The sequence below is a fragment of the Cheilinus undulatus genome, linkage group 10 (assembly GCF_018320785.1).
Source record: "Cheilinus undulatus linkage group 10, ASM1832078v1, whole genome shotgun sequence".
Taxonomy (NCBI): domain Eukaryota; kingdom Metazoa; phylum Chordata; class Actinopteri; order Labriformes; family Labridae; genus Cheilinus; species Cheilinus undulatus.
The window spans coordinates 29187211-29205429 of record NC_054874.1 but is presented as its reverse complement, the minus strand read 5'-3'; the positions used below and the strand labels follow the sequence as shown (position 1 = coordinate 29205429).

General features: G+C 38.2%; 1 protein-coding gene across 1 annotated transcript in view; it reads left to right on the top strand.

Moving 5' to 3' along the window:
- LOC121516481 (short transient receptor potential channel 7) overlaps nucleotides 1-18219 on the top strand; it is an 80113-nt gene that overhangs the window by 27145 nt on the left and 34749 nt on the right. Inside the window, exons 4-6 of the mRNA XM_041797792.1 lie at nucleotides 1061-1277; nucleotides 8206-8439; nucleotides 13521-13785. Coding sequence (XP_041653726.1) covers nucleotides 1061-1277; nucleotides 8206-8439; nucleotides 13521-13785 — 716 coding nt within the window. The remainder of the gene's footprint in view (nucleotides 1-1060; nucleotides 1278-8205; nucleotides 8440-13520; nucleotides 13786-18219) is intronic.

Here is an 18219-nt window from a genome sequence, read left to right as displayed (position 1 = left end):
ATCTGTGATGGCCATCTCTCTTAAGCTGAGGGCTTAAATGGATCAGTGTTATCAGAGTGGGAGGTGAGAGAAATGAAGGGGGCAGAGCCATTCCAGCGGCAGGGAGAACTTTAAAGCAGGTTTAACCAAACAGCCCGTTCCAACATGGTTCGGTCATGCGTGTTACATGGAGACTGCTATTGGATCTGATGTGTTACTGTGCATGCAGAGAGTCGAGGTTTCCTGTGGTTAGTTAATATTGAACACAGCAGGTTTAGAGAGAGCAAATTTGATGATCACAAAGATGTCTCTATGGGCTTGGAGGTAGTGTATGTTCTTGTGGATCACCATGTTGCAGCATGTATTCCCCATACAGTGCATTCAGGTACAAACGTTTAGTATGTATTTTCTCTGTCATGATGTTGTAGTGAAAGAGATCAGTGGTTTCAGTGCTTATTCACATTAGTGAGGTATAGCAGCTGCCTGCTAAGGTAGCCATGTCATGGTGTTTTCAGATGTGTGTCTAGAAAAATCACACTCTCCCACACTGTTGAAATCCGTGTCAAATGTAAACAGCATTAAATAATGAAACCTGAAAAGAAAATAACTGATTTTAACTGATAATAGGAAGTCAGAAACTTCCTGAAATCAAAAATGTGTTTCAAATGAAGTGAATAAATTAGAAGACATTTGGGTTGATTCCAAAACTCTCCTGCATTTTGTGTCTTTGGTCTGTAGGTGGCAGTCATGTGTAAAAACTAAAGCGTTATGCCAGGATGTGCATGCAGGAAGGAAGAGGATTCAAACTGATATAAACAATCAGCTCAGCTAATGTTTCCAGAAAGGAACTGGTAGAGCCCAGTTATTTATATGGTTATTAATGGAGTGACACAAAGTATCCACACAATGCAAAACTCAAATCTAACCAAGTGTATTTGTATAATTTTAATCAGAAATGTCTGCTCTTATCTACTCAAAAGGAAATTACAGCACAGTTCCTAGATGCACTAGCTGGCCAAGTAGGCAAGGTATGAAGTAAAGAAAGGGATTTTTTACTATAACTTCAGTCTTTTTCTTCCAGCTGGGTCAGATCCTGCGGAGCCCCTTCATGAAGTTCGTAGCCCACGCCGTCTCCTTCACCATCTTCCTGGGACTGCTGGTTGTCAATGCCTCCGACCGCTTTGAGGGAGTCAAAAACCTGCCCAATGAGACAATAACAGACCACCCTCGACAGGTGTTCAGAGTCAAGACCACCCAATTCTCCTGGACAGAGATGCTGATCATGAAGTGGGTGCTGGGTGAGTCTCCTTCTCACATGCACAGTCCACACTTGCTGTGAGGGTTTGAGACTCTCCAGTGTGACATCCAATTAAAATGCAAATAGATGTGAGATAGTCTTTGTCAAAGCAAATTCTCCATCGTGTTAAAGAATGACACTAAAGGGAGACAAAGCTTCAGATGGATTTAGTCTTTAAATTGCATATTTAACCAACATATATATACTGTATTAATACTGTAACATGCAACAGAGTTTTTGATGTTGTTTATCACCAAGGTTTAAGAGGTGCTATTAAATTTATTAAATCATATCTATAAGTATTTTACAACCAAAACCTCCCCTATAAAACACTGAAGTTCCTTTAGAGAAGCTGACCTATTAATCCCAACTTTAATGGAGTAAAGCAGAATGCGATTCTCTTTGATCATCATAGATATCTAATAAATGTTTGTTGGGCCCAGCAGACTTCTGGGAACCAAACTAAAAGCTGGAGGGAAATACAGAGGTTGACCTGAGAGTTGGTGCCTGAGGGACGATTTGAGAGTAGAGGGAAAGAGAACTAGAAGAGCAGTTAAAGGAGCAACTTGAAAGAAAAGTGAGGAGAAGAGATGTTTTAGGAAGCAGGGAGAGAGACAGGGATGACAGGCAAACAAAGAGAACCCCAACAGATAAATAGCCCATGGCAATATCTGTCAGGCCTCAGCTGCTTCCCATCTGCTGATGTTCCACTGTCTCTCAGCATACACACAAACACACTCATCGATATAACAGCATTATGTGAGTGTTTGGTGTATGTTGGAGCACATATGGTTCTCTTTTTATTTGTTTACATCTAATGGCGCCATTCTCTTCCCAGGCTTGGTTTTTTTCTGGCTGCAGGTGCTCCTGTGTGTTTGTGTGCGGTGAGCAGTGGCTGGGGGAGAGCGGGGTAATTGTAATTCCAGCCGCATGCTTTGAAGGCCCTGTAATTGTTAGAGAGATGATTCTGATCAGGGTTGCTTTTTCAGTAAGTAATTTTCTCCTTGTTTGGGCTCCAAATAGAGAATGACTGAGTGTTTGTGTGGGAGGTATCCAGGTTTTGCACTCTGTGTTTGTATACACCTGAGAGCTCAATGGAGATGTTGGAGTGGTTGGATATGAATTATAAGCCTTGTTCTCGACAGCTGTCTGTTAGTATGCAATTGTGACAATTCATATAGAGACTTGTTTATGTCAGTATGAGGGCTTTAAAGGGCCTCTTCTTCTTCAGAGTCTGCAGGGTCTTAACACTAGAACCACCATGGATCTCTATGTACCTTAAACAGCTATCGGTTAAAACTGACCTGTTATTTGGGTGCATTGAGTTTCATTATCAGCACTGATCAAGAGCAGTTGTTTGCCAAAGACAATAAACAACTCCTTACTAGATCACTGTCATTATAGTTATTATGATTAACTAGTTTTTGACACATATTTCAGGTCAAAGAAATACATATTTAGCCTTACAAAGCAGATGGATCCACCAGTTTCAATGTTTCTTAATGGCAAATTCATCTTGCAAAGCTCCCATCTGAACCGTTTGGGCCCAGTTAGAAAGTGACAGGACCAATCAGCGATGAGCTGTACTTTCAGGTGCAGCAGAGTTGTGACATATGCAAGCAGCGACAAGAGGCCAATGCAATTATGGCAGAAGACATTAGCGTGGATGCTGCTGTAACGTAAGTTTTATCAGAACTTGATGACATTTCTTCATTTAAAGAAGAACAAAGAACAGCATTGAGATGTCTTCTTTTCAAAAACAACAGTCGTGTACTGACATGTCTATAGTTGCCATGGTTCACGTAGCTCTCTACGGAGTTTTATCCTCGGTTTGTGGCTACGACGTCACATGTTTTGTTGCTCTGATTGTCCCGCAAAGATGTGACAGAACTTTCATCCAATCGCCCTCCAAGTTTTTTTTCAAAGCCTCCGCCTTTTCCCAAATCCTGTCTGTGAGTGGTTGTGTGTTTCACACATCCATCTGGCGTGTCAGGTTAAAACATCCTGCCATTGAATCTAAACTTGATTAACTGCCTGGCCTTCATGCTAATCCTATACTTGTCTTGGGTTTGAACGGTTGTTGTTTCTTTGCAGTTTACTTCTGCTAAACATAAACTCAAAGGCAAAAAAATAACTACTCACTACTACTATGTATTTTTATAGGTATGTAATGGTATCATGAGTCTACTCACTCGGTTATCAAGGACAATGCAGAGAAATTCTAGTTTGGGAAAGTTTATATCACAACTCAAAACATACAAATATTAAGTAGCATTAAAAAAAAAGTTTTTACATTACTACTTTCAAACTAACTTCATATTTTCCCAAAAGATCAAAGTTTTCCTTTTTGAAAATAAAGGTACGTCTACAGAGTTCAGTAGGGGCACTATTATAAACTAAAAGGCCTTTCTGGAGACATTTTTATAAACCATTCAAGTATTACTCAGGGTCGGAAATGAACTTTTTCATGTACCTTTCAAGAATGTACCAACCATCCTGTTTTAGCAAGCAGCAAAATCAAATGAGGTATAATTTAAAAATTAAGAATTGTAGTATTCAAGTTATGGGCTATTTAATAAAGGGAAATGCTCACACTATTTAAGAAAATACTGATATCAGCTTCCTCGTGATCATAATATTTTGGGACTAGTTTGGGTCTCCATTGCAGCCAGGTTATAAAAACTCAGATTTAACTGCAATCAAGCTTCAATTTAGAGATAAAATAAGCAGTCTGTTGTTATGAGATCATCTTGGGAGAGTTATCACCATCAGAGTTATGCTGGAAAGTGTGTGTTGAGTGTTATTGCTCATTTTTTTGTTTGACCAGTATGAGTGTCAGACACACACACACACACAAACACACACACATACACACATATATATATATATATATATATATATATATATATATATATATATATATATTAGGGCTGTCAATAGATTAAAAATTTTAATCGTGATTAATCTTGCAAATTCCATAGTTAACTCGTGATTAATCGCAAATTAATCGCACTTTTTTTGTCTATTCTAAATGTGCCTTACAGTACTATTTATCAAGATTTAAATACCCTTATTAACACAAGTGGACAAAAATGCTTTCTTTATGCAAATGTTTGTTCATATCAACAACCTAAAACAACAACAGATAAAGTCCAGAAAATTCTCTAGTCTGAGCTCAAAGATACTGAACGCTGCAAAAATATGCTGAGAGCATAACATGGTAAACTCAAGCCACAACAGATGGAGATACTGACCTTAATGTAACATTACTGAATAATACCACAATGTAGAGTTAAACTTTAGACTTCTAGAAGTTAAATCCTCTGTTCTCAGCAGCTGAACACCAAACAACAGATCTCATCATCACACATGGACATAAAGAAGTCAAGTCTCTGCTGAGAGCTCAGCAGTAAGGCACAGACACATCTAATGGTGTTTCACTGTTCTGATGTGAGTAAGGTGGACACACCTGCCTTGCTCAAGAGAAAAAGCAAGTAATTACTTAAAAAATGTCTGCTATTATTTATCATATTTTTACTTTCAAACTAAAACATGTAGTCCAAATGTAAAATAAATGCTAACAGTAAGAAATGACTGTCATCAGTCCAGTAGATTTACTGGAATGATGTCAATAAACACACATGTGAAGCTGCTTTTCAAAACTTATGAACACACAAAGTAAAAGAAGTCTGAGTGGAGAACTTTTAAGGTAAATTAAGATGACTTAACCATCTCTTCATTCTTCAGGTCATAGAAGAGCTACAGATTTAATCTAAAACCATTTTTTTCTTCCTAAATAAAGAAGACCCACAGTCTAATAATGCTTTCAGCTTATATTATGATACTCTACAGAGCTCATTCACTAACCTCTGCTCTCCTGTTACACACCAGCCTCTGCTGCTCTGTCTACTCCTCCTCATGATGCAGCTGTACATTTACCATGCATCAGACAATCTCCTCTAGGGACTGCAGAGTCTTTGACAGTTTTGCAGCATCTTGATTGACTGTTATTTAAATTTGGCGTTCATTCACAGTTCCAGTCGATCGTTTTAGTAAGTTTCGTTTTTTTCCGAATACTTTCACTTTCAAGCAGGAGCTGTGTGGGGATGAGAGCGGACCTTTAGGAGATCTGATCAGACCAGTCAACTGTCAATAGCGCAGCTGTGGTGCCGGTTCATGGCAGATATAATAGCCTAAATAAATGAATAAATCACACTGGCCCAAAAGTGCGTCGACACACCGGGAAATGCTCAGTATGCCAGATTGCGAGTCCATCCCTGCAGAGTTATCTGAGTGTCTCCATTGTAAACAAATCCAGCATGGCGAGGGGGGCGGCTCTCTGCATTAGCGGTGTGCATGGCTAGCGAGTGGTGCGGGCTATATAAGACTCTACGAACTTCCTGTAACTCCATTCATGCCGACAGTAGGAGAAAATAACTTCAGTCTTATCTGACATGATCTGAAAGCTGAACCTGTCATTCAAAAGTCTCTGTTCTTTATCCATTTCTGCTCACTTGTATCGCATCACGATAGCGCCACTTCCTGGTCTGGCAAACTACGGGATGGGTCGAGGGTCATACAGAACACGCATGCGTTAATCGTGCGACAAAAAATTTAGCGGCGTTAAAAGTAATTTGAGTTAACGCGATATTAACGTATTAACTTTGACAGCCCTAATATATATATATATATATATATATATATTTTTTTTTTTTTTTTTTTTTTTTTTGCATGATTCCTGCAGTCTCACGCTGGAATTCAGGCCTTGTTTAACTATCTTGGACTTAAGAGGAGTGAACTATTTGTTTAACAGGTAGAGCTGCTGCAGTACTACATCATCCCAAATCTGTTAGCAGCTCTGACATAGGGACAAGGGAGCTGGGTTCTTTGGTCAATTAGTGATAAGATGTTCTCGGTTCTGATCTAAAATGTCAGCAAAAACAACTAGAAAGCCAGGACTCAATTCATGCCATTTACCATTACAAAATCAGTCTGTTATGTTCCTTTTATTTACATGCCCAGGCGGACAGTAGGTTGAGCATATTCACCAAACACTGCTCAAAAATACCCTCATTTGGTTGGTGGCAGGTGCTCAATTCCCACACTGGTACTACCTAATATGAAAGTAATTGCAGTTTTTTACGTGATTATGTAATAGCAGCCTGATGTCGCAATTATGATTGGATTAATTATGCAGCACTAATTTGTTTGACACCTTTAATCTGGCTTAATAGATTTTATATCAACATTAGTCATACTAAACATGATTAATGAATCATATAGAGCATGTTGTGCCAGCATATCTCTAAAGCATGCTGGGAGAATTAAAAACCCTTATGGAAATAAATAATCAAAATTAATATCTCTGACCTATGAGCTTATCAACCGCAACAATAAAATGATGGTCATAGACATGACACTGCATCAAATCTGATTTAAAGAATATAATATGAATCCTTAAATGCCCTGTGTTTTGTATTTGTCGTAAACCTTAAATGTATGCCGTTGTACTTAGTTTAGCAGTTTCAACTGCAGTGCCAGTGGATTGGATGATTGAAGTCTGAAGAAACAAGATATATTGGCAATTTAACAATTTATTCATTTAGCAAACAGGAGAGCTGACTAGCGTGTGGAAGAACCATACACAGCCACAACAGCCTGGCACCTCCTCCTCATGCTGGTCACACACTACTATGGGGTGGCATCCCATTCTTTAGCAGGTTGAGGTCAGGACTGCTAGGAGGCCATTCCATCCTCTCCACTCCTAAGTTCTGGAGGTAGTCTCTGATAAACCCCTCTCTGTGGGGGCAAGCATTGTCATCTTGGAGGATAGAGTTAAGTCCCAGACTGTGGAAATATGGGATTGCCACTGGTTGCAGGATCCCATCTTGATATCGCTCTGCAATGAGAATGCCAATCAGGCACCTGATTGTCAGCACCTGAGCTCAAAACCAGAGTCATCAGCAACAGCAAAATAAGCTGTTTGGCACTGGCAAAAAAGATTTGGCAAATTTTCAAGGTTGCAATCCACATAGCTCTGCTGCTCATCCCACAAATGCATGTTCCTAACAAATGTGGCACCATTTAACAGGGAAATATAGGCTTTCCTCTGGTATAAGATTGACCGCCAAGAACTGGATTGCATTGTTACAACAACAAAAAAATAATCTACTAAACACAAATTCAGAGGTCTCTATTTTTCATAGCCTAATCTGATAATCCTCCAAGAAGGCTTAATTCGCATTAAAGCCTCTTGATTATTGCAAAAATCTATCATTATCTTTTATCTATGATATATATTATATCTATTATTATGCTTAATAATGAAATCACGAATTTTCAACCCAATTACTCATTTATTCAATCTATCTATATCACATGTACTGTCCAAGCTTAAACATTTTTAACAATTCAAATTCTGCCGAACAAGTATTTTAAAAAAATATGCAAAACAATAAATAAACTAATATGATGATAACTAACTCAATTCAAAAGAATTAAATGATGTTTTTCAGGTAGTAATGTACTCTTATGTGCTCTTGGACTTTGCTCCAATAACAGGTGCCACAACTCATGTGACTGATCTTGTTTTCATGATTGTGGACAGCCACATTAGAAACTGTAATGGAAATGTGATTGATTGCCCAGCAGTTATTTGCAATAGCAAATATTACTGGTGTTTTATTTTCTTCTTTTTCCCAAATTTTGATCTTGCAATCACCACAAAACACTCATAACTGCGTCGCTAATGTGACTGGTTAAAAACTGGAGATGCAGTAGGGTTGTAAAATGTTTGAAGAGGATCTTACATGCAGTATTTAAAAAGGATAAAGTCTTATGTGACATTTTCTGTTTAAACCCTGATCTTTGTGTTTGTGTTCCTTTATTGCCCATATGTTTTTCATGGTGTGGGTGTCCTCTTTCCTCAGGTATGATTTGGTCAGAATGTAAGGAAATCTGGAGCGACGGGCCCCGAGAGTACGTCATGCATCTGTGGAATGTTCTGGACTTCGGCATGTTGTCCATCTTCGTGGCGTCCTTCACGGCACGCTTCATGGCATTCCTCAAGGCGTCCAAAGCGCAGCAGTATGTGGACATGCATGTCCCTGACGAAGACCTCAGCAACGCCTCGCTGCCTGAGGAAGTTGCCTATTTCACATATGGTGAGAAATATATCTTGTTTTTTAAGTCTGATTGAAAGTTTTCATGGACTACATATTTATTTGTTTTTGGAGTACTTAATTGGGGGCAAACATTTCCAAAGTTTAGGTGACAATTATCTGTGAAGCCCTTTCTTTAAATCCTCACTTTTCCTCTGATATTGAGTCTCTTTCTGTGGCATGAATTGTCAAACTGTCTCTTGTCTTATCTACCAGACAGTTTTACCCTCAAAAAGCCAATTCTGACAGCACATGATAAAATGGAAACACTTTCATGAGGTGCTTAAGTCTTTGTGCTTCCTTGGCTCCTGATAAGGCAGCAAACCTGACCAGTATTTTTGAATGTCAGAATTAATCCAAGTCCAAAGCTTAGGACACTCCAAAATGAGAGTGTATTTATTGTTCAGAGAAAACTGTCATTTTTGCATACTTAATTCAGAAACATATTTGTGCACATATGCTCCTGTTTGATTCTTGTTTGGATGGCAGAGTTGCACATTCACTGCCCAAATGCTTGCCCAGACTAATTGTGTTCACAGAGTATGTGCATGTGTTTGACTGATACTTTCTATGCCAATGAAGTTCACAAAATGAGCAGAGTGCAAACCTCAAACAGTTTGACTCCACCTCCTGAACCAAAAATCCAATACAGCTTAGTAAAACCCGCTGCAGGCTTTAGGTAACACTGGACTGTACACACCTTCAGAGGGAACCTTCATCAGTACTGTCATCTGGTGGTGTGAATCTGACATGACACTAGAAAGGCATAAAGATGTGAATGCATTAAAGCATCAGTTATTTCTATCCCTCTTTTCACTCAGAGAGCAAACATTGTGTATAATACAAACACTCCTTTTATTTTAGTTTAAAGACAGTAAATGATACTGAGCCTTATTCTCTTACTTTTTACCATATCTTAAATCTCATTATTCCATCAACCAAAATAATTTTCTATGCCTTCATGACTAAATGTGCCTCTTTTCTGCTCCTCCCCCACTGTTCACTCCCTTTTTGCTTCCTTGAGCCATGGTTGCTGTCATCCCCTATCTTTGATAACAGTCTTATTCTGGTTTGCTCACCTTCCTTGCTCCAACATGGCAGCCCTTTATCACTTAATTCCTCTTCTTACTGAACCCTCTCCTTCCTCAAAGATCACATCCCTTAAGGCTAAGATTATTCTCTTTAAGAACACCTCCTGCACACATGGTGATTCTTCTGTAACTGTAGGATTGGTTATGGATATGTGCAGCTCGTGGTCGACTTCCTCATCAAATAAAAAGTTGCTCAAATTACTTTAATATTTTTTTTATATATATTATGTATATTTCATCATTATTATTAAATAAAAAATGGTGAATGTGCAGGTCACGACTTGTCTATGACACATTTTGGAGTTGTTGGATTGTGTATTGATGAGTTTGATGAGGGAAAGCCGAAATACCGTCTGCTTACATTGAGTTGGCACAGCAGGTCCGAACTCGGCAGCAGCCGATCTAAAAACAGCTTGCACCGACAACTGAAGGTAACGAACCTATTACTAAGACTATAGGAATTATGGCAATGGACGAATTTGCCAAAATGTTGAAGTATCCCTTTAACGACACCCTTATCAAAGACTTACCTTTATGTGCTTTGGAAAACATGGTTTTGTGAGAGGCAGTCACTACGAACAAGAACAGAGATGTCGAGGAAGTAAACATGACAGACAGTGACAAAAACAGGCTAAAGCAGTTGAAAGTGTGGCTTCATTTCTCAAAAAATGCAGCGAACAATGCAATGCACAATGTCTGTCAAACAGTGTTTTCATGCAAGGCATGCATCTTTTTGCACATGAACTGTTGTACAAGATTCAAATCTATTTTGTCCTCCAGAGATCTAGGATCCAGAGATTAGTTTTATATCTATTTTAAGGTTTCGTTTTTTGAAAGAAAGCATTGCAAATTATTTTTATTATTTTATTTCGATTTATTTATTAAGGCATTGATATCAATAAAATCATATCAATTCCCATCCCTACACTGAACAGTCTTTGTTGTATTGGGAGAAGAAGACACTGGAGACTCAGATGCAGGGTTCCTGTGTATCCTTGAAATGTCATAAAAATTCTTAAATTTGACATATGAAATTTAAGGCCTTAAAAACTCTTATTTTTACCAGTGAGAGGTCTTAAATTTTTGGCACAATGACAAAGACTTGTATGTATCCAGTATTAGTCTTCTAGCACATGTGATATGTGATATGATTCTGAACATCCTTTTTGCATATATGCTCGTCCACGTCATATTTAACAACACTTACAGCAGTGCAACCTCCACATAGCCTGTTTGTAAGTCTTTCTCTCTGTACTCCGACCCCTACGTGTAAGTGGGGCTCAGCGAGGAGCCTTTAGTGTTAGAGAGATAAAATAGTTTCAGAAATGAAGAAGATATGAATTCAGCCACAGAGAAGTGTTCAAGGCTGTCTCAGAAAACCATGGAAAAATAATGGCAGCAACCTGGCGGTTAAAGAGTTCACATGAAGAGGTGTCTGTCTACATGTTCAGACTCAGCCCCTTATGTCTGCATCTCCTCCCCTTTCTCTGTTGTAAAGTAATAATGAGCTGATACTTTGTATGCTTTAAAGCTGATATTTATCACCATGGCTAATGAAGTTATAGAGAAAAAAGTGATCTCATGTTAATAAATCCGTATTTTAACACATTCTTTTAAAAGTAAGACAGAACATGAAACACGTCCATGTGCATTATAGACCAATTAATAAACACATTATATCAACAAAAAACACAAGACAAATCTGAAAAGCTGTAAAATCCTAAACTGAATTTTCAAAAGTTTGTAGGAGAAACAGTGACACAAACACACTTTAGGGTTAAGGCCAGATTTCTGAAGAGGCCCTAAGTAGTTCCCCTTTTTATTCCTTTAGGGCAACCTTAACCTTAATCGCAACTCAAAATATGATAACACAGACTCCGTTGATTGACGTCAAGTGGTAAGAGTCAGACTGTCTCTGTGAAAGGTTCACAGACTCACAAACTGTGTGTCCTGACACTCTTGACAGTAGAAAAAACAGCATTTAATCTAACTCAAGCTGATGAAATTAGACTAGGAAGAGAGGTGAGACTCCTCATCTCTACTCCTGATCTTGACCTCTCTGATAGCTTGAGCTGGGTCCTGGAGTGACTTTAAAAAATCCTCTGTATATCTGTGGAGACACAGAAATGTTAGACATAGTAGAAATTTCCATAAACTCAGATCCACTTTAGAAAAAACTTTTTTCTGGAAAAAATTTTTCAAATTTGTAAAACCAATTCAGAAATACAGCTTTGGAAGATAATTGTCTGTTAAACATACATCACAATACATCACACTTGCGTATGCATCAGATTTAAGAAGATATTACATAGGTAAACTATGATATTATACGACTAGGGCTGGGCAGTAATACTGTTATACCATATCCTGAGTTTTTTTTTTTTTTTGTTTTGTTTTGTTTTTTTTAAGCCACTGTATTGCTTTAATTACTGTCGTGAAAACAGTGCTGTGTTGTCAATGCATGTTGACAATAAATGCCTCAAGATTGTGTTTCCCAAAGCATTACTTCACATTTCTCATCTTGTCTAATAATAGCTGCGTATTATTATCTCTCATATTATCTCTAGGAGGGAGTGAGGGAAGAGGGAGGAAAAGAGAGCACATTACACACAGAGAGACAGGAAGAAGAGCCTCTATCCTGATGTAACTCTGTTTACTAGTGAAGTGTGAAAACAGTAATCTAACTGTAAATCACTTGCACTTGCAGCACCCCTTTAGTAAACATCCTTATTGTTTATCTTTGAGATTTAAAGCCCTTTTTAAGGAATGAATGAAGCCTTCTGTAGAGGTACTCTGCTAATTGTACTTATGCATGCACACAAGTGCTTGGTCGCACCTGCTTCTGTGAGGCTTCTTAAACACCTGGCAGTAATACTATATACACAGTAAAAGTCTGGAACCGTTTAACAGTGATCCTAGATAGAAATTATGGGAAGTTCTTTATCTTAGTGGCCCCTAATTGACTAGTCATTGTATAGTACCAAGTGGTAATTATCTAGTAATTTCTCAAGAATAAGGTGGTGATAACCTAGTTATACGTTGGCATTTTACCAAGTGATCACTGGGCAATATCAATGAAGTATATGAAGTAATAATGTATCAGTTATCAAGTAATTCTTCCTAATATTGAGGTAATTAGCTGGTATTTTACCCAAACCATGACCCTTAATTTAACCCTAACCCTCATAATATTGTGTCAGTTCTCTGGTAATTAGCTGGTATTTTAACCTAACTCTTAACTTACCTTAACCCTCATAATAATGTAACAATCCTTATCCTTAGCCTTAACCTAACCCTAACACCAACCCTCGTAATACTGTGGCAATTCTGTGGTAATTAGGTGGTACTTTACCAGATAATTCCTGAGAAATAAGATGATAATTTTCTGTTTAAGTTGCTTGATAATTCCCAGGAAGTGTCTTTCTTTGTCTAATTGTTTAAGTGTCTATTTAAAGTGAGTCCTTCCTAAATAATTTTCATGTAATATTTTGGGCTAGGTAATTAGGGTAAAATACCCCCTAATTACCACAATATCACATGCAATTACTTGATACAAATACATTTTTATTAGGTAAATACTGCCATAATATTATTATATTTTGAGTTATTACTTGTAAAATGCCAACTTATTAGAAGAAAATTACCACCTTATTCTTTAGAAATTACAAGATCATTACCAGTAATCGTGATGAAATTACTGGGTAAATAGGGCCCACTAAAATAAAGTGTTACCAAATTGTGAATTATGAAATGACATAACATTACACAAAATAAAACAATGCAATACAACACACTATGTTGTCCTCAGGGGTCTTCAAGTGCATACATTTAGCTGTCTTCATAGTTTTACCAGGTAATTCAAATTCAGGGTCCTATTTGATGGTCAAAATGGTCAAATAATCAGTTTACCTCCAAAAGTCAATACAGCAGCTCATTGATGATACACTAGCAGCTCAGCCTCTCTCTTTTTCCCTTGCTTTTCCTTTCTTCCAGCCAGGAACAAGTGGCGCCCCTCAGACCCTCAGATCATCTCAGAGGGGCTGTACGCCATTGCTGTGGTGCTTAGTTTTTCCCGCATTGCCTACATCCTGCCAGCCAATGAGAGCTTTGGCCCCCTGCAGATCTCTCTGGGGCGTACGGTCAAAGATATCTTCAAGTTCATGGTCATCTTCATCATGGTGTTTGTGGCCTTCATGATCGGCATGTTCAACTTGTACTCATACTACCTGGGAGCCAAGTACAATCCTGCCTTCACCACGTGAGTAATGCCTGACAACAAGAGTGTTACCCTGTTAAAATACAGTGCTGTGAAAAACTATTTGCCTTTTTTACAGCACTGGGTGTATGACTTTGCCAGCAGATGATGGTCATGTCTTAGCATCTGTTAGTTGGTAAATAGGGTTGATTTATTTGGCACATTGAAGAAAGCAAGGACTTGTCAACGTGCCAAGTCTGCTTTTTAAGGACTCACCCTCTGTGTTTATTCATACACAAATATCTTAACATATACATGTAGGCACAAGCCTGATGTAGCTAAATCAAAGATCTACTCTGGCTGTTTGATATCAGTATTGATTGGTAAAAAGAAAAAGAGCTCATATCAGAAAGTATCTGATTTGGGTCCTTTGTGGCCGTTGAACATGTAAATCCTGAGAATCCTCTGAATCGGCATATACCCTCTTTGATGAGGCTGTTTGTGTGGTTCATTAAATCCTTGGTGCTTTATCAGTGGCAGAAATCGAACTTTAATCTTCCTTTGGGCCTAATAACAGCAATCAGGCTGTTTGCTTATATCCAATCAGTGAACAGTGAACAGAGTGAGCCTCTCCATAATATCTACAAACACAGTGTCTTTTATAGTAAGTTTATCTTACAGCTTTGACAGAGTTATTGGTAGAAAACTGCAGTTCTGAATATTTTTAAGCATCTGTACCATGAATCGATCCTCCCATAAGAACTATAAAACACAAATTGAACATTTGCAGCTGGTGGCAGTAAGAGAAACCGATGACAGGTTCATTCTGAACTCTGGGCAAACACATCAATACTGTTAACATTTAAATGCCTCATGTTTGATAGAATAACCTTGATTTGACTTGCAGTTAAAGATGAAGCAGAACATCTCAGGTCTATTGATTTTTTTAAATCCTTGTAGTTCCAGATCAATGAGGATGAGAAAGTACTGAGAGCAGAAGGAGCTCTGGGAGACACTTTGACAGTATCTCAGAAGTTTTTGGTGTCGTTTAAACTATTTGGCGAAGATTCTCTGAGGCATAAGAGCTTTTCCCATCATTTAATGATGTGTCAGAGTGCTGTGAATTTTATTGACCAACTCTGCTCTGAAGCAGAAGTAGGCGCTAAAAGGTAGTGTTTGAAAATGGAGATATTGACACCATTCCTAGAAACCTCAGCCAAGTAAGTGGAACCACAACTTTCTAATGTGTATTTCATTCATGACTCCTTATTGGACCCTTTATAAGTGGGTTCAGCCCATGTAAATACAATATTTATCTACCATGGCTGGCAAAATCAAGGGTTTTTCAAAGCTTTTAAATTGTTGCTTTAAACAAGAATTACACTGCACTGCAGCTTTCAAGTGCACAGTTGGATTTCAATTGAAAGCTGCCGTGCATAAATTGTCTATAATCTGTTATTCTACATTCCTGATTGGTAATACTGGATTCAGAGCTTTTGAAGAGATTTTGGTACAGGCTGGTTGATGTATAAGCTTGCTTAAAAGCAATCCACTTGTCTGATAAGTTTGTGCTAAGCATCAGTCTAGCTGTCAGTGTTTCTCCATTTTAACTCGTCTGTGTCTCATTCCTGATGCTGGACCTTTTTGTTGTCTGATACTTGTAAGCGTTATCAATCTCAGGCTGCTGACAGAATCTCTCAGTAAGTCTGTTGATCATCGTCCATCAAAAAATGAAAAACCTCTCTGAGGTTTCCTTTGTCATGTATCATTCTTCATTTTCTCAGAAGAAGACATCTGCAGATTTAAACTGATAACCTGACACAATCCAATGGAGCAAAGCGAGCTTTAAACTCGGACTGTAATAACATTGCCAAATAATGTTCTTTTTTTTGTGGAATGGAAAAGTCTGTGTGATTGAAGCTTTATCTTGAAGGTTATGGTTCAGATTTACTCTTCATTTCTTAAAGACAGGCTGAAGTAAAGATTTTTTTGCAGGTGTGGCTAACAGTCACCAAACAGGTTTGCAGGTTTCATAACAGTGGAGAACACTTTAAGATAGTGGGTCCAAAGTGTGACTTGAATTTTTGCCCTTAGGCATTTTTGTTATGAGGCTTTCCAACCTTGATAAACTGCTGCCAGATGGCAGCATCTGTTTCCTCATGAGCAGTAACCTTGTCTTGAAGGTTTGGTTGTGGTTACATGTATAAACTCCTGAAATAACCTTGTTTTCAGCTGTTTTTGTGGCCTGTACTTCTTGTGACTGAGGTTTTCTACAGGATTTCTTTTGTGTCCTGTACATTTATTGTGTTAGACTTCTGGCTGTCCACCTGTTGATTGCACCTGGTCTCAAGTGCATTTAAAACAATTAGAATATCATGTAAAAGGTTATATTTTTTCCTGTGATATAATTCAAGATATAAAACTTCCATATATATTCTAAATGCATCATTATAAAGCAAAATATTTATTTTGATACTTTTTTTGATTGAATGTTGATGGCTGTGCCTTACAGTTCACAAAAATCCATCATCTCAGAATATTAGAATACAACTAAACCCCAGTACAAAAAAGTCTTTATGCTACATAAATGTTGACCTCAAAAATTATGCTCATTTACGACTCAGTTATTGGTTTGACCACAAATAACTGCACCTATGTGAAATATCATGTAGCCAATCAGTCTGTGACCCCGCTGGGGTCTTATGAAGCCCAGGTAGCTCTGATGGCAGCCTTCAGCTCATCTGTATTGTTGAGTCTGGTGTCTCTCATCTTCCTCTCGACAACACCTGAGAGATTGTCTACAGGGTTCAGGCCAGGTTGCTGGCCATTCAGCAGTGACCTTCAGTGGCTTACCCTCCTGGTGAAGGGTGTGTGTTATTTTCCTCTAGACATTTGTCACAGGAAATGTTTGCAATATATGTATATATATATATATATATATATATATACACAGTATATAATATTCTATTATTATGAGATAGTGGATTTTTGATATTCCTGAGCTGTAAGTCATAATCATCAAGATTAAAACAAAAAAAAAGTCTTGAAATGTTTCAGCTTGCATGAGATGAATCTAGAGAATATGGGAATGTAACTTTCTGATGAACTGATGCACCTGTATATATCTACTTAATACAAGCTCATGGGGCTTAAAAAATTAGCAAATTAACTGTGTTTATCCACTTACCTTTTCATAGTATTTATCTCTGGCTGTATATTAAAAGGAACAGTGCTTTGGTCACCTTTTGCTGTGCTGAACTGAAGCCATAATATTCCCTTTATATAAAGATTTTGGTGACAGTTGGTCATAAGAAATCATCCAGATGTTTTTTTTTTTTTGTTTTTTTTTTGTTTTGCTTTGTTTTGTTTTGTTTTGTTTTTTTTTTATATCATGTGCCTACAGATGGTAAGATTCATAAAAGTAGATTTGATCAAAATGAGATGCCTCAGGCACCAGCTTAACTGAGTGCCAGTTCAGCTCAGTAAGAAGAGCATGCACCTATATACAGAGGCTTATCCCAATCCTGATGCAGTTTGGTGCACTCTCTCTTCCCATGTTTCCTGTCTCTCTAGCTGTCCTTTCTTATAAAGTGAAAAGCCCATGAAAGTAATCTTTTAAAAAAATAGATGCATTAGATACTGAAAAGGCCCCATGTTTGACTGTCTTTAGCCCCATCTTATCTGAGGCCCAGGTGCAAATAACCTGTGTATGACCCATTGCTGCACATCCACCTTACAATCACTCTAAAGTAAACAAACTACTTGCGCCCAATAGTAAAGTGTGTGTGATAATAATCCCAGTGTTAGGAGCCTTCGTTTCCCCTGCTGTCTACCTCTTCCTCTGTGCTGTGCATAAACAACAGCTCCTCTCCCGTTCCCAAGCTCAGGGGTCTTAGAGGCTGTGAGTTCTGCTTGGCTGCCCACATGGAGCTGAAGAACCAGGCAACGTGATGAGCAGACAGACACAGAGGGAGTTAACTGACAGAATGGTGGACAGGCAGGTAGTAAAAAAGTCTGATTGAGCCAGAATGGAAGGCCAGAAAGATTGCGGTCGCAACCCGAGAGTCAAGCATAAAGAAGACTTTCAATAAAGGCAGAGGACGAGTACAGAGAGGACCTCAGGCTGAGATGATGGAAGTGCTTTATTATCATTATTACACTCTCAAGGAATGATTCAGCTTTATACTTCCTTACTCTATCAAATGTCCTTTTTGCTTTAGAGATCAGCATCCTTGCTGATTTCATTATTGGAAATTAACAAAGCTGTGTTAAAAATAGCAACTACTTTGTTTTCTTCAACACCTCAGACTGAATTTCTTGTACAAGAAGTTTTTTGTGTGTGTTTTGGCAGGATGAAACATCCCTGCATGTCTGCTTTTTAATGAGCCATGCTGGTGTTCCTCTGACAGTTTTTAAAATTGCCTTCCCTGTGGGGGCTGCTGAATAGAGATGTTTTTTAGCATGTCAACACCTCCTGACATATGTTGTTGTCAATCT